This window comes from Suricata suricatta, chromosome 4, assembly GCF_006229205.1.
Source record: "Suricata suricatta isolate VVHF042 chromosome 4, meerkat_22Aug2017_6uvM2_HiC, whole genome shotgun sequence".
Lineage (NCBI taxonomy): Eukaryota > Metazoa > Chordata > Mammalia > Carnivora > Herpestidae > Suricata > Suricata suricatta.
Genome location: NC_043703.1, coordinates 27,301,033 through 27,326,889, shown reverse-complemented (window position 1 = coordinate 27,326,889; position 25,857 = coordinate 27,301,033). Strand labels below are relative to the sequence as shown.

Sequence of the window (25,857 nt, the reverse complement as noted above, 5' to 3'; positions counted from 1 at the left end):
ATTTGTGTGTATATATGTGTGCAGTGTCCAGCAGTATCAGTGCCTGCCTGAGTTAGGAAAATTACATTCCTGGTTCTGTATGAGGAGAAGGGTGTATAAAGCGACAAGAAACGTTATCCCTCATTTGTTTTAAATTACATACTAATGTTAATTGTTCTCAGAACTGGATTTTCTTCCTCAAAATTAAAAGGCTTTTTTTCTTTTGGATTTAATGAAGTATTGCTAGCTGAAGCCGGTTTGACATGGTGAGAGAGATGTCAGACTGATGAAAGGTGTGCAGCCTGATTTAAAACCAAACCCCGAACCCTTTTAAAGAACAATAAAACCTATTTTACATGCTGAAAAAAAAATAATTAAAAAAAAATAAAAATCAAAGCTCTTAAGTGTTCAGATTCTGATTGCTGTGAAAGGGGCTTATTTCATGTGTGAGGATATCTATTTTGATAGTTTTACTCTATTTTAATGTCTGAGATCCCACTTTTTTTATTATGAAGCATACTTCTTAGCCAATTTAACTTTTTAAACTTTACCACATAGCACATTTGCTGACTTATTTTGGTGCATGCGAATCATAAAATCTATTAATGTGTTCTTATTTAATTTGATTAAGGAAACAAATAAAACTTTCTTAAATTTTTTTTTCACGTTTATATATTTTTGAGAGAGAGAGAGACAGAATGAGTGGGGAAGGAGCAGAGAGACAGGGAGACAGGCTCTGAGCTGTCAGCACAGGGCTCAATGCGGGGCTCAAACTCACAAATTGTGAGATCATGTCCTGAGCAGAAGTTGGATGCTTAACTGATTGGGCCACCCAGGCACTCCCAGACTGTGTTATTTTTAATGAAAATTTACATATACATAAACCTAGGAGAACTGTTGTAATGATATTATGTAATGTAACATTTTATGTTGGAGAAAGCTTTTTATCATAGAATACAGTGTTTACCCTTACATCATTGCTTCTGAGATATACCAAACCAGAAACTAGAGGTTTCATTTTATTGCCATTGGGGTTTATTAAAAATTAAAAATTTCAAATTAATTTATGTTTAGGGTGAAAAATGCAAATAGCAGAGAACGGTAAAGTTTCTTTCCTCACCTGTACTTCTTTGCTGTTCTTTCCTTATTGTTCCAGAAATTTTTATGTGCATATGTATTACACACATAACAACTTTGTCTTATTTTAAATATTTATTTATTTTTGAGAGAGAGAGAGCAAGCAGGGGAGAGGCAGGGTGGGGGGGTGTGGTGCGGAGAAAATCTTAAGCAGGCTCAGCACCATCTGTGCAGAGCCCAGTGTGGGGCTTGAATTCATGAACCATGAGATCATAACCTGAGCTGAAATCAAGAGTCAGACGCTTAACCAACCTAGCCAGCCAGGTGCCTCAACACTTGGTTTTAAATAGTTGTTTTGCAGCCTTGTTCAGGCAATGGAGCATCTGGAGCTCATGGTACGATTTGTGGAGCAGCATGAAATAATGATATTCTTTGCTGTTAAGAAGAAAGGTTTTACTAGCAGAAATATGTTTATATTGTGAAATCTAAAACCACCACCAAAATGCTGTACTTTCAAGAAAAGCAGCTAAAAATTAGGAATGATTTGCTGACAGTTTTTTAATAGTCATTCATTGGTTATACATTCTTCCCTAATTGTTTATATTTTTGCTTTATCATAAACTCGCTCTCATTAGGGGAGAAATGTCCAGAGACAGCAAAGTTCTAACATTAAGACAGTTCTGTTACTTTGCTTAATAGTATATTTAGGTACATAAGGAAGACTGCTGTAATTTAGTTTTATTGGTAGAAAATCTAACTTCATTTGGCAAGCAGGAGTGCTTTTTGGGAACCTGTCTTCCAAGCTGTTGGTTTAGGTCACTTGTGCTGTCTGCAGAGATTTCTTACCTCCTGCTATTACCACCTTATCTAGAGATAAGGTAGCTCACTTTCTTCTTGGGTGATTAAAATGAGTATGTGGACTCTACCAGTTGATTTTATTGCAACTCTAATCTGTTTTCTCCTCTAATTCAGGTGTTAAATAAGGCAACGTAGAATGATAGAGACTACCATTGGTTCTTCCTAGAGTCATGTTATAGCAGCCTTTGGCATCTATTAATATCATATAAAGGACAAGAATCCCATTATATGTGTATGTATATACATATAACACATAATGTATGTGACCATTGAATTGACCATTCAGTTGAGAATGAAAGGGGTGGAGAAGATGCTAAATTGAATGGAGCCCTGGAATAGTAGGTATAAAAAGTAGGACTCTCCTGGGAAAAACAGCTATATGATCTGTAGCCTTGCCAGAGAACCATCCAAAATCTGCCTTTGTCCTATACAAAAGCTAGCATGTTAATAATTTTAAAGATCTAATTAAAAAAATTTAAAGGTTTTTTTGTTGAGCTAAAATTTATCTCCTTGCAACTACAAACTCTTCCCAGTTTTGTCTTCTGATGCTAAAATTAAATGTAGTGAGAATATGGTAGTATATAAGATACATTAGCTCATTAACTCTTCACATACCTTATTTCCCCCGTAATTTATAATTTTTTTTTCCTTTTCAAACACTGCTCGATGAGCACTTTTATAGTACATCCACACATTTTCATCTTGGTACGTTTAGAAAACATTCAGTGAGGTTTCTGATTTCTCAGAAGCAAAGCTCACAGTTATCACATTAATCTTATATCACCTTGAGATAGAATGAAGTGCTGTAGCGGAGGAGAGCGGCCAATTAAAGGAAGATGAACGATTTACACATGAGAAGGCTGGACTTCAGGGTTGAGTTAATCATAAAGGTTAACCATAATCATAATGGTTTGTCTTGTTAAAAGTACTCTGTATACATCAATAGGGATTAGCTACAGTAGGTCGAAGCTAGCCCTCTCCTCATCCCTGTATCCTTCAGGCTAAAAAACTGTGCTCTCTGTGCAACTTTTCATCACCTTAGTCACTTAATATTAAAGACATGTTTTAGTTTTCATGTGCTATTTTTTTTTAAGGTTTATTTATTTTGAGAAAGAGCAGGTGAGCAAGCGAGTAGAGAGGGAGATGAAGACTCCTAAGCAGGCTCTGCACTGTCAGCTCATAGCCCTATATGGGCACTTAGTTTCACAAACTGTATCATGACCTGAGCTGAAATCAAGGGTTAGAGTCTTAACTGATTGAGCCACCCACGTGCCCCTTCCTGTGCTGTTGCCCATGTTTTTTTCAGGAGGCTCATAAATAGGATAAGCTAGGAAGATAACTTTTGAGGTGCCGTGGTTCATTATTGTATATATGTAGGTCACACCCTACTTGTCCCTGCCCCCCTTTTTTTTAAAGAATGTAAAATAGAACCATTGCACAGCATGATTAAGGAAAAATTTCCACAAATGACATTGTCTGTTTTGATAAACATGTGATTTGGTTTGAGCCCAAACTTTGGAAGTTCTTTACTACAGTGGGTAGTGATTATTGACTAAGTTATTGAGTTTTACTGTTTATACATGACAAGTGTTCACTGTACATTATAATTTTGTAAAAATAAAACTGGAAGTGTTAGGGCAGTTGAAATAATTTAGGGTATGTTTTACAAGTTCTGAGCCTTACTTCTGAAATCATATGTAAAAGTATCTGTAGTTACTCGTTTTGCTGCAGTTATTTGAATACATTTTCTTGGTTTTAAAAATGAGTCGGTCATTTCTGGGGAACACATTTATGTATTTGACACGGTAAGGAGTGTTTCTTATAAGGAACCAGAGGAGAACTGTTTTGTCATACGGCGTTTACTACGGCATTTGTGTTTTTTAGTACAGTTCACCCACATTTGCACCGTTAATAGTAGCGATGGAGCAGTGGTTTCTTTTTTGACACCATCACTGTTAATTGTTTATTTGTTAATGCTAAGTATGTGTCTGTACTTCACTTTTATTTGCCTTAATTTACTCATCTAACATTTTTGCTTTTCAAAATATGATCAAAGATGACTAAGCTAGGAGTTCCCCTGTGTAACTTGTAATAGGAAACATGGAAGATGCTCTGTGACTCCGAGGCAGAGTGTTGCCAATCAGGAGGGTGGTCATGTAGTGCTTGCTTGGCAAACTGCTGCAGGTAAATACAAAGCTCATGCAAAGTTCACTTTGTGATTATTTGACCTAACAGATCAGTTTCTGTGAGTGTACTCTATCACATAAACCTTGGTGTTAGAAAAACTGTCTTACTGACTTGAGAAATGGTTTAGTTCTGTTTATGGCAGTTGTGTTAAAATTTATGAGTTCAGCAAAAGTATTGTGCTAATAAGTAAGATCACTCACCAAGACACATGCAAACAGCAGTGAAGTAAATTTTACTTTGTGTATATATTTTTTATTTTTTAGAGGCATATGACTGACTATTGGACTGGTAGACCAAATTATTTGAGGCCACAGAATAAAGTATATTAAATTAAAGGGGAAGAAGGAGGAAACTAGTATTTATTAAATGCCTTCTGTGTGTTAGATGTTAATACTAGTGCTTTCCAAATATTATTTTACAATTCGATGAGGACTTTGGCTGGTTTTAGAACTTAAACTTGGAGACACTGAGGCACAGAGAAGAGGTTTCTCAAAGCTCTTAAAAGGTAGAGCAAGAATTTACCTGCTCTTCTTTTTAGACTCCAAGTGCTTGTTCATTTCAGTACATCACAACACTCAGATTTGTGTGTGTACAGATTTGCTCTGTGACAAAATTTATTTGGGGGATTATTTTTAATATGGAGTTTCTTAAAGTATGAGAATAAATTAAGATACGAAAATTGAATTATGTTGAAGACCTGTAGCTTCCTTTCAAAACAAGATTCTAGTATATTTAAAAGTATCAGAAATACTTAATAAGGGAAGGGGAAAATAGTCATAAACAGAGGAAGGGAGGCAAACCATAAGAGACTCTTATTAAATACAGAGAACAAAAATAAATAAATACAGACAACAAATTGAGGGTTGATGGGGGAAGGTGAGAGAGAGGAGAAAATGAGTGATGGGTATTGAGGGAGGGCACTTGTTGGGATGAGCACTGGGTGTTGTATGGAAGTGATGAATCACGGGAATCTACCCCCAAAACCAAGTATACACTTGGTATACACTCTTGTTAGCCAACTTGACAATAAATTATATTTAAAAATTTAAAAAAATATTTAGTAAGAACTGCTTTCCAAATATAAGAATCCATTATAGTACCTTTATGATGAGTCACTTTTTAGATATTGATCCTTTTGGTTCACCTCGAATTAGTTTGATTGCATGTAGTTATTATCACCTCCTAACAAATTTAAAAGTATTTAAAAGACTATGACTATTTAAAAGATTACTTGTAAATGAAGTAAGAAGTCTGCAGCCCGGCTGCTTAGGTTTGAGTCCTGGCCTTACCCTTCCTGGCTGTCGTGATGTCTGGCAAGTTACTCTCGCCCTTTCAGGGTTGTTCGCTGCCCCCATTTTAATCTGTCAAATGGAGATAATACTCTCTATTTCATAGATCGGTGGTGAGGATTAAATGAGTTGGCATGATTGCAGATCCAGTGTATTGTTTTGCACTTCCCGAACTTTCAGTATGTTTGTTGTGTTGAAGAGCATCTTCCAGGATTTTATGTACACACTGATCTTGCTTTATAAGTAATTTTTCTGGTACTTGAGAAAACCTCCTTACAGCATTCTGCATTTTTGAAATGGTTATAAATTATTATATCATTTTGTTAATTCAGGTTACATTTTCAGTTATTCTAGATACTAGTGTAATTGAAATACACTAATACACTATAATGGAATGGTATTGTAGTCATACTATTCGTTGTTTTCTTTATAGCAGTTAATACATGGTAGACAGTATTAATTGTAGGATTGAATGAATTTGAGTGTATTGGTAGTCATGATTTTTTTCTTTATAAATTCTTAATTTGAACCTCATTTTTATTGTAAAGAAACTACCAAAAATAAATATTTTAATTTTAATTTTTTTATGTTTGTTTAATTTTTTTAAGCAAGAAAGACAGAGTATAAATGGGAGGAGCAGAGAGAGAGGGAGACACAGAATCTGAAGCAGTCTCCAGGCTCTGAGCTGTCAGCACAGAGCCCAGTGTGGGGCTTGAACTCACAAACTGCACGAAATCATGACCTAAGCTGAAGTTGGACCACTTAACCAACCAAGCCACACAGGCACCCCCCAAAATAGAAATTTTTAAATGACTGCTTAGGTCTCTTATAAATTTTGTTCATCTTTTTAAATGTTATCTTACTTTGTTTTTAGCTAAAAAGTGATCCTTTGCCTAAAATAGTCGTTGAAAATTAGCTTAAATTTTTAAAAAATAAGAATCAAAATTACATTATTGTCTTTTTCCTTGTTCTCATAGCTTCACAATGAAGAGGATAATTCAGAGTCATCTGCTATAGAGCAACCATCAACTTCAAACTCAACTCCGCAGACTGCTCCTTCTGCGTCCGTACCTGAAACTGACGCTTCTCCTCCACCTTATAGTAGTATTACTGTGGAAGTACCTACAACTTCAGGTATTGTTTTTAGTACGAAACGACAAGTAATGTTTTTAATATCTTTTTTCTTAAACCAGTATGGTTTTGTGTAATTATTGAGTCTATTAATAGGCCTCTTGGTTTTATGATTTTTTTAAGAAAAGGTTTTCCCATGGATAGTTTTTAAAATATTTATTTACTCATATGTTACTTGCCTCATATTCTTGTTGTTCTCAAAAAATTTTTAAGATATTTTCTTAGGTTTATTAGAATCTATTTCCAACAGACTTGCTTATTACTTTTGTAAGAAATAAATAAATCATATACACATAAATTCATATACATAATATGCATATATTGCTACATATACATATTTTTGTATATTTGTGTTGGTGTATATCTACTTATATCGTCATAAAACAAGGGATTATTGATGCCACGTGAGCAGGAATGTGGTACGTGTGAACAGAGGTGAAGGCTGCATACAGTGGTATCACATACACAGGGTAGAACTCCCTGGACATATGACAGTAGTTCCTACTTCTTACTGTTCATCCTGTCCTTTCAGGTCATTCTAAAGAACTGCCCTCCTCAATTTCTCTGGCCACAGTTTGTGTTTTCCCAGTAAGACTAAGCTAATGATTTTATAATTTATTTTTTAATTTTTACTTTCATTCCAGCACAGTTAACATACAGTGCTATATTAGCTTCAGCTGTGCACTGTAGTGATTTAGAAGTTCTGTACATTTCAGTGCTCATCATGGTGAGTGTACTCTTAATCCCCTTCACCTATTTCACTCATCCTGCTGCTCATGTCCTTCTGATAACCATTTGTTTGTAAGTATTTTATGTATTTATTAGGAAACAGTTTTTTAAGCCCATTATAAGAAACATTTTAATATTAGAAGACCTTTCACTAGAGTATTTCATCTTTCTTATCTCTTATTCTGTAATTAATATTAATAACTTCTCAAACTTCTGCCAACTTTCCCTTGTACCATTTCTGCTTCCACAAATTATATCTAGACCATATGGGTTGTGTAAAAAGATCAGACCATTTACTTTTTTCATTTACAATTTTATGCAATTACTAAAAATGATCTTTATGAAGATATTCTCACTAATAAGTTAATAAATGCTTACTTCTTTTATTTGTATGTAATGTTTATTTGATCAATGTTTGTTTAGTGCCCAGTTTGATGGACACTATATATTTATATTGATTTGTATCAATTTTATTTGTCTTTGGCCACAGGATTTAACAGCTGGATTGGCGCTAGCTAACATTTATTTTGGGCTAAATTTTTTTCAGTATTCTACACGTTTCCAGAATATAATGTAGTGAATTTGCTATTCTAAATTCTAGGTAAAAGAGAAAAAAATCTATTTGATGGTACTCTTGAAGAAAGAAAATGGGTTATTTTCCTGATACTTTGCCTATGTTTGAATGAGGGAAGATGCTAAGATTGAATTTGCAGGGTTTTTTTGTTGCAGCCACCATTGCCATGGCTGTATTACAAGCTACCACAAACCGAATGGAGTGAAGTAGCAGTCATTTAGTATTACTAGTTCTCATGGTTTTTGGATGGGCTAGGCTCAGTTATGTGATTGTCTCCCAGCATCTCATATGATTATCAGCTTTCGGTGACGTGGAGCTGGAGTCAGCTTGAGGCTTCCTTATTTACATTTTTGGCAGCTGATGCAAGCTTTCCCAGGGCCTCAGCTGCGACCATTGGCCAGAACACCTATATGTGACCTCTTGTTGTGACCTGGGGCTCCTCACTGAATGGGGGCTGCGTTCCAAAAACAGGCATTTCGAAATCCAGATTGAAGCTGTGTCACCAGTTGTGGCATTACCATAGAAGTGACACAGTGTCACATCTGCCACACTTGGTTAGAAGTGAGTCACTAGAAGTGAGTCACTAAGATTAGCCTTTTTTAAGACAATTGAGGAATTAGTTTCCACCTCTTGATGGGAAAAATTTGAAAGAATAAAGGAAGTTTCAGTACCTTTACAACTGTCTATGGCCTCTTCCTCCATCACTGAACCTTTTCCTTGACAGTTGTCTTCAATTCTGTAAATGTCTCCACCAGGCCAGAAATCTTGAAGTCATCTTTTTGCGTCCTTATCACAGAACTATGTTTTTTCCTCCATTTAATTTTTGATGTAATGAAATCTGTTATTAATAGATTTCTTTTTAAGCCAGTCCATTTCTGTATTCATAGACTAAATTGTCACCACGTTCTAATCCTTTCTGGATTTAGATTTGTTAATGTTTTTTTCCCCCCAAAAGTTTTACAGTTTTATTAGTGGGATCTTTAACTCTTGTACTATATGTTTTTAGTAATAATATTATGGAAGCAACATAGCATGAATTGAGAAGTTTGTCATTTTTCTGTGCTCTAGAATAGTTTTGAAAATGGAGCATATTGTTTTTTTAAGGTTTATTTATTTTGAGAGACAGATAGCATTAGTAGGGAAGGGGCAGAGAGAGAGGGAGAAAGAATCCCAAGCAGGCTCTACACTCATTGTGGAGCCTGATGCAGGGATTGATCTCACAACTGTGACATTATGACCTGAGCCAAAATTAAGAGTCAGATGCTTAACCAACTAAGCCATACAGGTGCCCCGCAGATCATGTCATTTTTAGAGGTTAGATAAATTTCAGTTGGAAGAAAAGTTGACCCTGCTATCTAGGTGTTCAGTTATTCTTACAATCTGTGTGACTACTGGTCTCTTTTATTTTTACACTTGAACTTAAAGGCCATTCATGACTGTAAATTGAGCACAAGAACTGAGTAATTCTAGAAGTTTGCTTCTCTTTAATGAAAACCATTGATACTGTTTTTCTAGAGCTTCTTAATGTTAAATTTTAAGCATGGGCAGTTCCATTTTTCTGTGGAGATTATGTTCTTCAATAGGTCACTTTATGACCAGTTTTATAGAACTGAGCACCATCAGTAATAAAAGTTGACATTTGTGTAATGCTTACAGTTTACAGAGTCCTCTTGACTACTCTTAAATCCTGTCTTATAACAGCAAATAATAGTCTTGCTGGGTCACTTTTATGGATGAGAAAGTAGAGCTTCATAATGTGCCTAATTAAGTGATTTTCTTGAGGTCATACACTTAAGAGGAGCAACTAGGCCTGGAGCTCCCCAGACTTTAAATTTTCTGGTTGAGATCTGCTGCCTTAAAGGGTAGATGAAAATAAGTAAAATTAACCAGCATGAGTTAGCGCTATAGCAGTGCTCTTTCCCCATTTGCATTTGTTACTTTCATTTTGCCTTTCATGGGAGTTAAAACTTTTCAAAAATTACGTATCTGATGTTAATGTAAAAGATCTCATCTTCTTGGATAATGTACGTCATAGTTCCAGTTTTTAAATTTATAATTTTAATGTTACTGCCTTAAAATTCATAATCATTGGTTTCACTTAAGTTTAGCTTCTATTCTAGTCTTTAGAACTAAGGAAATCTATTTTCTTGACCATGTGTGGTGTTTTTACATCTGAAAAATAAGTCATTTCTAAGAATTTATGACCCTTGTACCATTTGGATGGATAACACTCAGATTAAAAATGGCCTAGCTTCAGATCCTTAGCTCTTGTTGATATCATTAAAAAACTTATTTTAAAACCAGTATACATTAAAATACAAAGGGAAAAGTACTGCTAGAGTGAAACTTGTTTTCATGTTGGAAATGCAAGAAATTCTGATAAAATTATAAACCAATATAGAAAACATACAAATACTGTAGTATAACCAAGGAAATCACAATAGTAATGTCACACATTGTGCTGTTGACAACTTTGAGAGTCTGCCTGCTTTTCATGGCAGTGATGCTAGCATAAGTCTAATCAATATTTCAACCCATATGTATTACTTTACTTGTACTGCTGAAGTTGGTGATAAGTGATGCAGATTCTTTTAAAATTAGCACTCTGCGGGATGCCTGGGTGGCTCATTTGGTTAAGTGTCCAATTCTTGCTTTTGGCTTAGGTCATGATCTCACAGATTCATGAGTTCACAGATCTCACAGCATTGAGATCTGTGCTGGCAGGTGGAGCCTGCTTGGGATTCTCTCTTCTTTCTCTGCCCCCTTCCCCACTTGCTCTGTCTCTGTCATTAATAAATAAACTTTAAAAAATAAAATAAAATTAGCATTCTGCACTTGTTATTGTGTTATATTTCTAAAGATCATACTTTAAAAATTGTTTTAAAAATTGGGGAGGGGAAAAAGTCATAAAAAGAAAATCTAAAAAACTAGGTAGATATTGAAAAAATGAGAAGAGAGGGAGAGGAGTAAAAAAGAGCTAAAAATCACCAGTCTTTTTTAGCAAAGAGAAATACTGAGTTTGCTGAAGAGATTTGGACAGTTGATAAAACTGACATATTAAAAAAATGACCCTCACATGCTATGAGAGCAAATATTGGTACTTAGGAAATCCTGGGCTCTGCCACTTACTGGTTGTGTAATACTAGGCAAATTACTTAACTTCTCTGAACTTGAGAGTTGCTAGGATTAATGTCTATAAAAGTGGCATGTTAAATTGTTTTCTGATATTATTCCTGATACTTCTGCATATTATTCCTGATAGTTTTACTTTTAGGCTATGAGATTATGAGCAGGTAAATTAAATTCTTTGAGCATAGCAGTAGACAGAACGGACGCTCAGATGTGGTGAGTTTCTCACCTCCTTTGTCTTATACAGATTTTCAGAATTTCATTCATGATATTTTTGTTTTCTGTGTCAGCCTTTACATGATATTTATGTCTTTTCCCTTTATAGTAGATATGGGCTAAACTAATATGTATGATTGTACTAGTAACATATTACATAGCTTATAAAGTAAGACTATAAATGCAGTGATAGTCTTTAGTAGCCTACTGTAAATTATTAAATTGTTTTGGACTATAAGAATTTTATTAAATAGTTTGCTTTAATGGTTGTCCTTTTTTGATCCCTTTCTTCAGATTCAGAAGTTTACAGTGAGTTTTATCCCGTGCCGCCTCCCTACAGTGTTGCTACCTCCCTTCCGACCTACGATGAAGCCGAGAAGGCCAAGGCCGCCGCCATGGCGGCTGCAGCAGCAGAAACAGCTCAGAGAGTAAGGCGATCTGATTGCTTCCTTTTGAGAATGTCGTCTAGTTATTGAGTATATTCAGTAATGTCAAAAATAGTTCTCTAAGAGTGTTCAGGTAGATTCTTTTTTAGTATTTTCTGTGCTACCACGTACGCGTGTTGTCATTTTTTGGTGAAATTGGCAATCTCCTCTTTACATCCACCCTCTCCACCGTTTCTGTTTCTGTTTATTTCTATTGATCTTCCTCCTATACTCCATCTTAGTTTGTGGGCATCCTCCTAGTCCTTATCTTTACCAATACATTTCCTAACTCTTGATTTCTCTCTTGTGTGCTGACTTTCACTCTTGTATCTTCTGACTTCCTCACTCTAGTTACCCCATCCCATTGGCCTCTTTACTGTTGATGTCCTTATTTCTCTCTTTACATAGTTTAGATTTCGTGTCCATAACTACAAATCATAAAGCAGCTTTCTCCCCCCTACTTATTTGTGTATATTAGCATAGCCAGTCTAGTGACTCTGAATGAACTCAGTGTAGGTTAATAAACACAGAAATAAGTTACAAGGTCTTCAAATTATGTTTGTCAGTTAACTTTTTAAATATGTTTTGGCGTTTTCACACATGCCACAGTAGGATTTTAGAATGATGGTCAAGGATTCCACCCGCCCTTTCTCCCCTTCCTGTCTTAGTAAGGGTCAGTGATACATACGAATGTTACTTCTTGGTTTGGTGAAGGAGTGACTATCTCAGTAGCGGACAGTCAACAAGATGCATGTGTGCTATTCTGCAGTCCAGTAAAAAAGCGGAAGTTACTTCATTTCAGCGTGGCTGCAAGCTGGTAGAGTTTGTTGACCTTTTTTCTTGCTTCAGACATCAGAGATGGGTATCATTTCAGTGTCCTAGATTCATCCCATTTTTTTCAGGAAAAGACACGCAAACTTACATTTACAAAGAAAGCTAGAATGAGGTGAGGGACAAAGGGAGAGAAAGGAGCTTCTGTGTGCAGTGTTCTCCTGCTGCCATTAGGCCAGAGCCTGGGGAGCAGAGTATTTGATGGGTGAATGTTTTTCCTTAATGGGTTTCTTTCACCAGTACAGCACTTTCCATGCCTGCTCCCACTCCTGTACTCCAACACAGAGAGTTAAATGTCAGCATAAATAGTTTTGGGCACATAAGTAAAGACAGCCTCAAATTTATTATTTATCCCTTTTCCCACTGAGGGGGAAAGCAAGTCTTTGTTAAGATAGTGGCATAAATATAGCTCAGTCAATAAGGAATTTTTGATGCTTGGAGGAGAGAATCATATTGAAGGAACATAGATCTGTCTGTAGAGTATGGAATTTCTGTCAAAATCAGCTCTAGGTTGCTTAGCACATACGTAGTTGTCCATGCGTTGTGTACATGCAGGCACTCTCCATGAACCAGAAGGACAGTAGTTCCTTTTTTCAGGGAGTGTCTCTCTAGAGACCTTGGGAATGGCAAAGGTCCGTAAAATAAAGATGTTAGCCAGTCTTGGGACCTCTACTGCCCTAACTTACACACAATAGGATAGAACCCTGAAAAGGAAGAGGCCAGCCTTGTCTTATTCTCTGTGGGGAAAGCAGAAAGGCGATTTTACCTTTTGGAGAGAAAACTCTGAAGTGTTACTTTTACAGCCTTTCACTGTCATCATTTCCAGTAGTATCTTGTTTTAGGAAGTACTGTGATCCCAGTCTGAACTGGAACATGTCCATAAGTAAACATTTGCTGTTTTCATTTGCTTCTAATACCATTGTAACTCCAGCTTCTGAAGATTGTGGAAAATTTCATGGAACACAAAATCTCAAGGAATGGAAGAGACTTTACATAGGTCCTTGTATAAAAACGCTTAAAAATTCATCAGTTTCTAACCCAGCACCCTGTTTTCTGCAAAAGATGATTGAATATGTGTTTCTAAACCTGATTCAGATAGATAACTGGTCTGATCAGCATTTGAGTATGCATTCAGTTATAAATGAATCCTTGCCTGGGTGATTTGAAAGCTCATTTCTTAAATCTACGCTCTTTGGGAGAATATAGGTAGTGGCCAGGAGACTTGGAAACTACTGTTTTCCACTATTTCTTGTTTCTAATGTGAGTATTGCATGTTAATTATGGGATGATTAAATAGATTGATAGACGTGAACTCATTTTCAATATTTTTATGAAAATTATTTGAATTCATATAATTCACTTGCAGCTTTTAGAACATGGCTTATTCATCAGGTAGTCTTATCTTATAACCAAATAATGAGTAGCATTTGTTTTTTTGTATCTGGTTTTAAAGTTTGTCAGTAACTTGTCTTTTGACACACAAATTAGCACTTTATAAATTGTGAGGAACTCCAGAATGAGGACCTTATGTTTACATTTCTAGCACCTCACTGTTATCTGGCACATATTTCGTATTTAATAAATTACAGTTTATTAAGTTGATGAATGCTTTTTTAAAAATTAGCAATGTGAGAAATTAGGAAGAAGGAAATACCACACTTGTTCTCTTCCAGCTTTTTATTTTAAAATATATTAGTGTCCTTTACCAGTTTTGGAATTTGTAAATCTGTGTTTTCATGTAGTAGAAATTACTTTTACTTTTTAAGCATTTTATATGAATGTTTCTCTGTTTTAATGGTTGAGTGAAATTCCATGGAATCAATTATATAGCTGTAATTTAGTAGTCAATCCTGTCTGGTTAACAGATTATTTTGAAATGTGTGTTGATGTGTCTTTGTTTTCCATTGTTAATGTTGTAAAAGATATTTTTGCACATATGTTTTCGGTCTTTTTAAAAATGATGTGTGATAATCTCGGACTGATATTTAGAAAAAATACAAAATGTTTATATTCTTGCTGTCATATTGACTGGTTTGGAGGGGCTTTAATGTTTATTTCTTGAATTAACTTGAAATTATACAAAATTTTATTATTGTGTATTTAGTCATTGCCAGTCACTGAATTTTCCATGATATATGATTGCAGAATACTTTAGGGATCTTTTGGCCCAAATAATGAGAAATATGGTTTTGAAAGTCTTTTTCTTTTAGCAGTATACATAGTGAGACTGCCATGAATATATTAGCATTTTCTTGACCAGTCTCCTGAGCCTTGGTTGCCACTGAGAAATACAAAGAGGGCCAAGTAATATTTCCATACCCAGTGTGGAACCTTGAATTTAGTGAATCTAATATTTTCTTTTCTTTTTTTAAAATTTTTACCATTTATTTATCATTGATCAACAGAGACAGAGCATGATCATGGGGGTAAGGCAGAGAGAGGGCGAGACACAGAATCTGAAGCAGGCTCCAGGCTCTGAGCTGTCAGCATAGAACCCAACATGGTGCTCGAACTCAGGAATCGTGAGATCATGACCTGAGCTGAAGTTGGATGCTCAACCGACTGAGCCACCCAGGTGCCCCCAACCCAATATTTTGTAATGGTCACTAACCATGCCCACATCTCTGCCCTGGAAAAAGACACGATCGCTCTCTTCCAAAGCCATCTGCAGTACAAACATTCTTGAAAAGATAGTACAGAAGAAGGGGAGCCATGGCCTCTACCTGGAAGACATACAGAAACATGAAGGACTCATGGAGAATGAGCTCTTGACAAGAGTCCACTGTTGATGGGCGTTTAGATCGTATCTAATCTTTTGCTCTTATTAACATTGCTGCAACAAAATATTTTTAATATATCATTTCTTATAAGTGGGAATATAATAAGTGAATTTGTACAGTACATTTCAAGAGCTGGAATTGGTGGGTCAAAGAGTGTGGGTGTGGTGGGCACTTCTTTTCTTTTTTAAAAGTTTTGATTTTAGTTCCTGTTAACATACAGTATAATATTAGTTTTGGGTGTACAGTTTAGTGATTCATCACTTACATACAACACCCAGTGCTCATCACAACAAGTGCAGTTCTTGATCCCCATCACTTTTTTGACCTATCCCCTGCCCCTCTGGTAACCATCAGTTCTCTGTAGTTAAAAAACCTCTTTCTTGGTTTCTCTCTCTCTCTCTCTCTCTTTTTCCCTATGATCTTTTATTTTGTTTCTTAAATTCACATATGAGTGAAATCATATGGTATTTGTCTTTCTCTGAATGACTTATTTCACTTAGCAAAATACTCTCTAGCTCCACATCACATTCACATCATTGCACATGGCAAGGTTTTTTTCTTTTTTATGGAGAAGTAATAATTCATTGCATGTATGTACCATGTCTTTTTTACCCATTCGTCAATCAGTGGACACTTGGGCTGTTTTCATAGTTTGGTTATTGTAGACAATGCTAGTATAAACATTGAGGTGCAGGTCTCCCTTTGAATTAGTATATTTATGTTCTTTGGGTAAATACCTAGCAGTGCAGATGCTGTATTGTAGAGTTATTTCTGTTAACTTTTTGAGGAACCTTTTTCCATACTGTTTTCTAGAGTAGCTGCATCAGTTTACATTTCCACCAACACTGCAGGAGGGTTCTGTTTTCTCCACATCCTCACCAACACCTGTTGTTTCTTGTGTTGTTGACTTCAGCCATTCTGACAGGTGTGAAGTGGTATCTCATTGTAGTTTTCATTTGCATTTCCCTGATGATGAGGTATGTTGAGTATTTTCATGTGTCTGTTGACCATCTAGATGTCTTCTTTGGGAAAATATCTATTCATGTTTTCTGCCCATCTTTTAATTGGATTATTCATTTTTGGGGTGTTGAGTTTTATAAGTTCTTACACCTTTGTTAGATATGTCATTTGCAAATATCTTCCCCATTCCATAGTTTGCCTTTTAGTTTTCTTGTTTCCTTCGCTATACAGAAGCTTTTTACTTATTTTTGTTTGTTTGTTTGTTTTTGAGAGAGAGAGACAGAGCACAAGTCGGGGAGAGACAGAGAGAGAGGGAGACACAGAATCTGAAGCAGGCTCCAGGCTCTGAACTGTCAGCACAGAGCCTGACGTGGGACTTGAACTTCTGAGCCACGAGATTATGACATGAGCTGAAGTGGGACGCTTAACTGATTGAGCCACCCAGGCGCCCCTATTTACTTACTTAAAAAACTTTTTTTGAGAGAGAGACAGAGTATGAATGGGGTAGGAGCAGAAAGAGACAGACCCAGAATCCTAAACAGGTTCCAGGCTCTGAGCTGTCAGCACATAGTAGCCCTGGCTGGGGCTCAAACTCATGAACTGAGAGATCCTGACATGAGCCAATGTTGGATGCTTTACTTACTGAGCCACCTAGGCACCCCAGAAGCCTTTTATTTTGATCAAGTCCCAATAGTTTATTTTTGCTTTTTGTTTCCCTTGCCTCAGGAGAGATACATCTAGTAAGAAACTGCTACAGCTAATGTCAAAGAGGTTACTGCCTGCCTGGATTTTCCTCTAGGATTCTAATGATTTCAGGTCTCAGATTTAGGTCTTTCATCCATTTTGAGTTATTTTTGTATATGGTATAAGAAATTAGTCCAGTTTCATTCTTCTGCATGTTGCTGTCCAGTTTCCCCAACAGCATTTGTTAAAGAGATGTCTTTTTCCCACTGGTTATTCTTTCCTGTTTTGTCAAAGATTAATTGACTATATTTTTGTGGGCTGTACATTTTTATTTTTGATAAATATTGCCAGACTACCAACCATGGAGGTGATATAATTTAGACTCCACTAATGATCATGAAATTCCTCTTTCCCATTGGATGCAAATGCACAGTGTCAGTCACATCTTTCTTGGTATCGTTTTCATTAATCCAGTATGCAGTTTTTATCTTTTTTGTTTAACCCTTTTCAAGGGTGCCCATGAAAAATTTATTCTTGCTAATGTTTTTGAATACTTATTGTGTGCCTGATATTATACTCTGTATCATTTTGTCTGTACAACAAATTGAGGACATTTGATTTTATTTAAATTTTTATCTTTATACTTAAGATAATAAAGTTATAGTTAGTTTTTAGTGAGCTGTTCTAATGTTATATGTTTTACAGATTCAGGAGGAAGAGTGTCAACCAAGAGATGACTTTAGTGATGCAGACCAGCTCAGAGTGGGTAATGATGGGATTTTCATGCTGGCATTTTTCAGTAAGTTTTTTCATTTCCAGATTGTTTTTTTGGATATACTGGCCGTGTGTGTATTTAAAGTAATATAGATAGTGAAGAAAAGCAAATATTGTTAATGTGTGTCTAGTTAGCATAAAGTATAAATTGTTTCTGATATATGATCATATGAGACAATACAAATCCTAGAATTTAGTAAACATGCACAGCTGTGTATTACAGTCATTATGCTAGATGTTGACTATATAGAGTTATATAAGCATATTTAAGCTAAATACGTTTTTGCATGAGGAATGTTGCATGTTCATGCAGTGATGTAGGGCCATGCAGAATGAAACTATAACTTCTGCTTTTGGGGCAAAGGACTTCCATTTGAGTGTCTTTAAAAAGCAGGATAGAAGGGTTGGAAAAGGAAATATTCTGGGCAACTGGAATAATGTGATTTGAGACACAAAAGAATGCAGGTATGTCTTCTTTGGGGACAGTGAGTAGTAAGTAATTTGAAGACCAGAAACCTGAAGTAAGATTTTTTTTAACATGTTGGCAGAATTCTTAGTTTAATATCTGACCTTACTTATATAAAGTATACTTTATACTTTGAGAGAAGACTGTATTATAGTCTTATTATTTCAATTCCTAATACAGGGATTGACATAGAATATATTCAGCAGATAGTATTATGATACTTGAATTGTTTAATTGCTGAAATTAAGTTTTGGAAACCCAATATTCATGTAAGTAAATTTCTTAGACTGATAATGGTGAACTTCTGCCCTCAACCTGGTTAAATGACCAAGCTCTCACAGAGCTCTTACCTAATTCCTTTTAACTGACTGAGCCACCCAGGCACCCCCTTATTTAATTCCTTTTAGGTATAAAGTTTATTTTGATAATAAAATTGGGGAATAGTTTACTTATTTAAAGTATCATATTCAAATTTAAAAACAGAAAATACTTCTTGAGCTGAGTTACTTTGGAGTCTAGGAAATCATTAATCCTCCATTTTGAAATCATTTCTTCTTTTCTTTCATTTCACCTGCTGAAGAATAGAAGTAGATAACCACTCAGAAATGGGTAGGTGAGTGGGAAGGCAACCCGCTAATGTATATGCAATATTTAAATCTTGTAGTTTTAGTTAAAATTTGTAGTTAGATACAATGTTGGGTACAATAGAAAGGAACACTTTGGCTATAAATAACTACTGTCTTATACTATTAGTCTAGTAAATTGGCTTTTTTCTTAGTTTTAGTTTAACTGGTAAGCCTTTATTATTAAGTCTATCCACATATTTTGCTAAGGGTAGGGTAAATATTAATTCCTTTAATGGTTATAGCTTTAAAAAACCTAAATTGGAAAAGAGAATTTAAATTAATTGTACTATTTTTAGTATGAATACCCATTTCTTAGGAATAAAAACGTGATTTAATACCGTCTAGTTGACTCAGAGCTTAGTGATTATTTCTCCATTTCTAGATTTCACTTAACCCTACTATCTTCTTTTTAAACTTTATTTTTCTTTTTAGATCTGAAAACATTTTGTTGATATGAGAATGTTGTGTTTGGCAACCTAGACATGTAGTTGACCTTATTTGGCCTGTGGTGATATATTAATTAGTATAAAGATACTGAATATATTTAGTGTAAATCACCTTTTATTACATTTTTACTTATTAATGTCTCTCTACTTTTTTTTAATGTGTCCTCTTCTACAAGTACTGCTCCAATATTATAAGAGTAAAATTGTATATTATTTTCAGACTTCATCTCCTAATACATTTTTTTCTGGTAGGCTATAGGCCAGTATTTGAGCTTACTTGCTTTGGTAAGCATAGATTTATTTGCAATCACTACCATCTAGTGGCTGTTCTTCAGATTGCAATTTCGTATACTTTTCATGCTTTTTCAACTAATAGTAGCTGTGGTCTGGATTCTGTTCTATTTCCTGTTGCTGTGGTTCAGAAACCTTAGATTTTTTAAAATTTCTTCAGTTTTTAAGTTTAATTTCAGTATAGTAAACATACATAGTGTTACATTAGTTTCACGTGTACAGTATAGTGATTCAGCAGTTCTGTACATTCTCAGTACTCCTCATAAGTATCCTCTTTAATCCCCGTCACCTGTTTCACCCTGTCTGCCCCCCCCCATCCCCCACCCCGACCCATCTGGTAACCGTCAGCTTGCTCTCTATACTTAGGAGTTTGTTTCTTGGTTTGTTTCTCTCTTTCTCTCTCTTTTTTTCCTTTGCTTGTTTGTTTCTTAAATTCCACATGAGTAAAATCATGTGGTATTTGTCTTTCTATGACTTACTTCACCTAGGCTTATACTCTCTAGCTTTATCTATGTTGTTGCAAATGGCAAGATTTCTTTTTTTTTTAAGCATTTATTCATTTTTGAGAAACAGAGAGTGCAAGCAGGGGAGGGGCAGAGAGAGAAGGAGACACAGAATCCGAAGCAGGCTTCAAGCTCTTAGCTGTTGGCACAGAGCCCAGTGTGGGGCTTAAACCCACGAGCCATGAGATCATGAGCTGAGCCAAAGTTGGACACTCAACCTACTGAACCACCCAGGTGCCCGGAGATTGATCGATCTTTCTTTCTTTTTCTCTCTTTCTTTCCCTTCCTTCCTTCCCTCCTTCCTTTTTTTGTGGCCAAATAATATTACTGTGTGCACCTCATCTTCTTTATCCTGTGGATAGACACTTGGGCTATTTTCATAATGTGGCTATTTTAAATAATGCTGAAATAAGCATAGGGGTTCATATATCCTTCTGAATTCGTGTTTTTATATTGTTTGGGTGCATACTCAGCAGTGTGATTCCTGGATCATAGGATAGTTCTGTTTTTCACCCTTTGAGGAACTTCCATGCAGTTTTCCGTAGTGGCTGCACCAGTTTGCATTCCTTCCAGCAGTGTGTGATCGTCCCTTTTTCTCCACATCCTCACCAGCTCTTGTTGGTTGTCAGAAATAGGTTTTCTTTCATATGGTTGAAAACTTAAGCATTTCAAGTAGTAAAAGTTGTCTGAATAAAAACTACAGTGAATACCAATAAGAATATTTGTTAAAACTTTTTAGTGGCTTAATTCTTGACTTCTCTGTTTCAACATCTATTTTTCAGTGTCTTAAAAGTTTACACATAAATTTGGCAAAATAATTGCATGGTCATGTTCAGAAAATGTAAAGAAAGAAATTTATGTATCCCTTGATAATTTTTGCTTTTCATAATCCCTTGAAGTATCATAGCAAAATGCCTCATGCATGCCTAACTTGCTTGTTTAACAGACTTCTTAAAAGAATGGAATGGAAGTCATTCCATTTTAGTTAAAAGCTAGAAATTAAGATTTTTTTTTATTAATAGTTTATTACCAAGTTGGTTTCCATCTAACACCCAGTGCTCTTCCCCACAAGTGCCCCTCTCCATGACCATCACCCCCCTTCCCCTTCCCCCCTCCCTCTTCAGCCCTCAATTTGTTCTCAGCATTCAAAGGTCTCTCATGATTTGCCTCACTCCCTCTCCCCAACTCCCCCCCCCCCACTTTCCCCATCTCATGGTCCCCTGTTAGGTTTCTCCTGTTAGACCTATGAGTGACAACATATGGTATCTGCCCTTCTCTGTCTGACTTATTTCGCTTAGCATGACTCCCTCCAGGTCCATCCATTTTGCTACAAATGGCCGGATTTCATTCTTTCTCATTGCCATGTAGTATTCCATTGTGTATGTATATACAACATCTTCTTGATCCACTCATCAGGTGATGGACATTTAGGCTTTTTCCCTGATTTGGCTATTGCTGACAGTGCCACTATGAACATTGGGGTACATGTGCCCCTATGCATCAGTACTTCTGTATCCCTTGGTAGATCCCCAGCAGTGCTATTGCTGGGTCATAAGGGAGTTCCATGGATAGTTTTTTGAGGAACCTCCACACTGTTTTCCAGAGCGGCTGCACCAGTTTACATTCCCACCAGCAGTGTAGGAGGGTGCCTGTTTCTCCACATCCTCGCCAGCATCTGTAGTCTCTTGATTTGTTCATTTTAGCCACTCTGGTGTGAGGTGGTATCTTAGTGTGGTTTTGATTTGTGTTTCCCTGATGCTGAGTGATACTGAGCATCGTTTCATGTGCCTGTTGACCGTCTGGATGTCCTCTTTGGAGAAATGTCTGTTCATGTCTTCTGCCCATTTCTTCACTGGATTATTCGTGTTTCAGGTATGGACTTTGGTGAGTTCCTTGTAGATTTTGGATTCTAGCCCTTTATCCGATATGCCAGAGAAATTAAGATTTAATTCATTGGATAATTGATAGTCTGGAAATGACCTTGAACTCCAGTGCTTAAGAATATAATAGACTCTGTTTGGAAAACTTTGCTTCTAAGGTTTATTCTTACCTTTTATACTTACTGTTGTGGTCTCTGTGGTGTGAACATTTTGTAACTTTATTAAATGAGACCTTGTTACATCATGGAAAGAGCTTTGAAAACAAAAAATCGAGTTGAGTCTTATTTATATCCGTGTTGTAACTTTAAATTTTAACTTGTTTTGAGCATTAGTTTCTTCATAATGGGCTGGTAGCAGCTGCCTTTCAGGGTTTTTGTGAGGTTTAGAGGTGATATCATTAAAGCATTTGCCCAGATGCTGAAATACGTTAGATACGATGTGCTCTTCTCCGTGTGCCATGTCAGGATGCCATGATCTAGTTACGTCTTAGTACTGGTACTCGTCACCTGAAGGTGGTGTCTGCCGGCTTTCTTCACTGTAAAGTTTTCCCCTTTGTGATTAAGAAGTATCTTGTGGCTTTTGAAAATTTAAAAGTAAAGTCTTATTCTAAGGTAACTCTAGTGTACAGTATTGCTTTCTAAGCTGTCCTGTTGGCCCTCTTTCTATAGATGGGAGGTATATATAAGAACGAGATCACTGGATATAAGATGTGAAAGACTTGGATGCTCCTATCCTACCGATACCTCTTACTTGCTTTGTGAGTTTATGTGGCACTTTGCTGCTCTAGGTCTCAATTTGTCCTTCTGTAAAATGGAATTAATTATAACCTTGCCCTTCTTAAAAGGCTAATGAGAAGATCAAATAAGTTAAATATGTGAAATGTCATAAATTATGGAGTGCTGTTAGGTGAAGTTAGCAGTAATGTTCTCCTTCCACATCATTAATTGAGAATTCACCTTTGACATTATTTAAACTGATTGGCAGCCTTCTTTCAAATGTCATTAGCCTGTCTGACTCACTTTCATACAAAGAAGGGCACTGTGCATGTGACTGTGGAGAGTGTAATTGGAGCAACATTTTACATTCTTTAGCAACTTTTCACACATAATTGCCCTGCTTCCTAGCTGCTTGCTCCCCCCAGATCGTAACTTTTTCCATAAAATATAGGTTATAGAATCCTGTTGCTTCTTTGGATTCCATGTTGGGCCTTGCTGTGTGGGGACTAGGTGCTGTTTGCCTTTTAAGCTTCCTATTTCATCTTTGGTTTTCAGAGAAACATGGCACCAAAGAAGTAAAGCTGAAAGAAAAGTGTTCATATCTTTTTTCCTAGGTATGTTATATTCACCTGCCTCTACTACATGTTTCTTTTATGGATTTTACATACTTAAGGTTTAGCGTGTGTTTATTTTCTGTTTTGCCAATTCAGACATGTCATAGAGGATTCAGAATTGAGTGCTTTTGCCTCTTCTATACTTTTAGGACCAATTCAGCTTTGTTTGCTATCTAATAGGCCAACGGCCATAAAAAGTCAATCTGTTGGGGCCCTGGGTGGCGGTCAGTTAAGCATCTGACTTTGGCTCAGGTCATGATCTTGTGGTTTGCGAGTTCAAGCCCTGCATTGGGCTTTCTGCTGTCAGCACAGAGTCCACTACAGATCCTCTGTCCCTGTCTCTGCCCCTACCCTGCTTGTGTTCTATCTCAAATATAAAGTAAACATTAAGAAAAATTTAAAAAACAATCTATCCACACTCAAGTAGTCCCCAACTTTATTGTTTTCCTAGTGCTTAAATCAGCTACAGATGGATAAAGTTATGTATTAGTCGTTTTGAGCTGCTGTAACAAAATCTGGGTTTCTTTTTTTTTTATGTTTTTTTATTTATTTTTGATACAGAGAGAGACAGAGCATGAGTGGGGGAGGGGCAGAGAGAGAAGGAGACACAGAACCGGAAGCAGGCTCCAGGCTCTGAGCTAGCTGTCAGCACAGAGCCTGATGCGGGGCTGGAACCCACGAACGTGAGATCTGACCTGAGCCGAAGTCGGAGGCTTAACCGACTGAGCCACCCAGGCGCCCCCAAAATCTGGGTTTCTTAAACAGTGGAAATTAATTTTCTCACAGTTTTGGAGGCTAGAAGTCCAAGATTAGAGTGCTGCAAAATTCAGTTTCTGGTGAGGGGTTCTCTTTCTGTCTGTGGACAGCTGTCTCCTTGCTGAGTCTCACATGGTGTCTTTTCTACCTGTGTAAATGTAAATTTTTTTATTTTAAAATGACATGAAGTTATTACATAAAGCTGTTGCATGTTTTCTCCACAGATAACACAAATATTAACCAATTGGATGTAGAACTGCATGTCTAATAGTATATTCTATGATGATGGAAGTATTCTATATCTCTGCTGTCTAATATGGTAGCTACAAGCCAGATGTGACCATTGAGCACTTGAAATGTGGCTAGTGTGACTGAGGGACTAAATTCTAAAGTTCATGTAGTTTTAATTAATTGAAGTTTAAATATACCCCCACTGTAGAGCAGGGTAGGCTCCTGGAGCAAGTGAAAGAAGCAGTGTGGCTGGTGGCACTGGATGACACAGGTGTAGAGGACAGCAAAGTGCTGAACAGTATCTGGGTTTATAGGAAAAAGTGGAGTGTTAACAAGTTTTATTTCCATTAGTATTGCCTGAAGTTTTTTGGGGGGGCGGGGGGAGATGCAGCCTATTCTGTAAAGAGATCATCTTGTATGGGTAGTAAGAATGGCTAACATTTCTTTAGCTATCACCATGTGCCAGGTTCTGTACTGTGTTAAGCTCTTTAAATTCATTGTCTCACTTAATCCACTTATCAGCCTTGTGAAGTAGTACTACAGGTCAATGAACTGTGGCTCACCGAAATCAGCAGTGAATCCAAAGTCATTTTTATCTAGTGAGTGAATATACTGTGACTCAAACACAGACAGATCTCTTATTTCAAAGTTCATTCACCTGACTGTTGTACCATATAACATAGCTTACTATAAATGATCAAGAAAACATTAGGAGAAAGAAGAAATTGCACATTAGGAAGGAAGAAATTACAGGAGTGGGGAAATTGCTTTGAAGAAATAGCTGTTTCATTTAAATTTATCCTAAAATGTTTCCTCTTTGTCTTCAGAATTCTGAAGAAGTCAGCATTTCTCTAGGTAATTTACTTTGTTTACCCTGAGTGTTGGGTGGAGATATTTGGGGTAAGAGGATGGGACTGAACAGGACCAAAGTTCTGTTCAAATTGATCCTCAGTTTGATTATTGTTATGTTATTATATTGGTAATGTTACTATCTTGTACACAGGGCACTCTGATTATATCTCAAGGACCTGTGTCAGAATGGTTTCTGCTGCAAATAATAGAAAACCTCACTCAACTATTTTAAATAGTTAGGAGATTATCTCATAAAACAGAAAATCTATACACAAGCAGATCTCAGCCACAGCAAGTATCAGCACTGTAGCTCTGCTCCTCTTGGGTCTCCTTCATTTTCTAGCCCACTTGGAGTTACAGGTTCATCCTCAGGCTGATAGCAAGATCCTCTCAGTGGTTCCAGGTATCCCATCCAAACAAGACATTTGGGGGAAAGGAATATTTTAAAAAATCTATCTATCTATTTAGTAGAAATTCACAAACGAGGCAAGAGTGTAATAAATCTCTATCACTCAGCTTCAACAGTGATCGATTTAGAGCCACCGTTATTTAACCTATATTCCATTCTCCATCTCCTTGATGTGTCTTTAAGAACCGAGGAATGGTTTTCAGAAATTCTATTTCAAAAAAAATTTGGCAGGGAGTTTGGCTCCTGTGATTTTTTTTCTCCCTCAGACTACTCAGGATTCACCTTTTAGGGTTACGTTAGCTTTCCCTAAAATAAAGACTCTGTAGGTGAGTGGATTCTTCAGGAGGGGGAGAAATGGGTTTTGTTAGGTAGGAGGAAGAGTTAGTGAATAGTATCTTCTCTGGAAGGGATTTTATAATTATGTGGCTCATCTTTAATATTGCT

At 36.4% G+C, this 25,857-nt stretch overlaps 1 protein-coding gene across 1 annotated transcript in view; it reads left to right on the top strand.

The window, feature by feature from the left end:
* NDFIP2 (Nedd4 family interacting protein 2) overlaps window positions 1-25,857 on the top strand; it is a 68,086-nt gene that overhangs the window by 29,415 nt on the left and 12,814 nt on the right. The window contains exons 2-4 of the mRNA XM_029936548.1: window positions 6,368-6,524; window positions 11,464-11,597; window positions 17,555-17,648. Coding sequence (XP_029792408.1) covers window positions 6,368-6,524; window positions 11,464-11,597; window positions 17,555-17,648 — 385 coding nt within the window. The remainder of the gene's footprint in view (window positions 1-6,367; window positions 6,525-11,463; window positions 11,598-17,554; window positions 17,649-25,857) is intronic.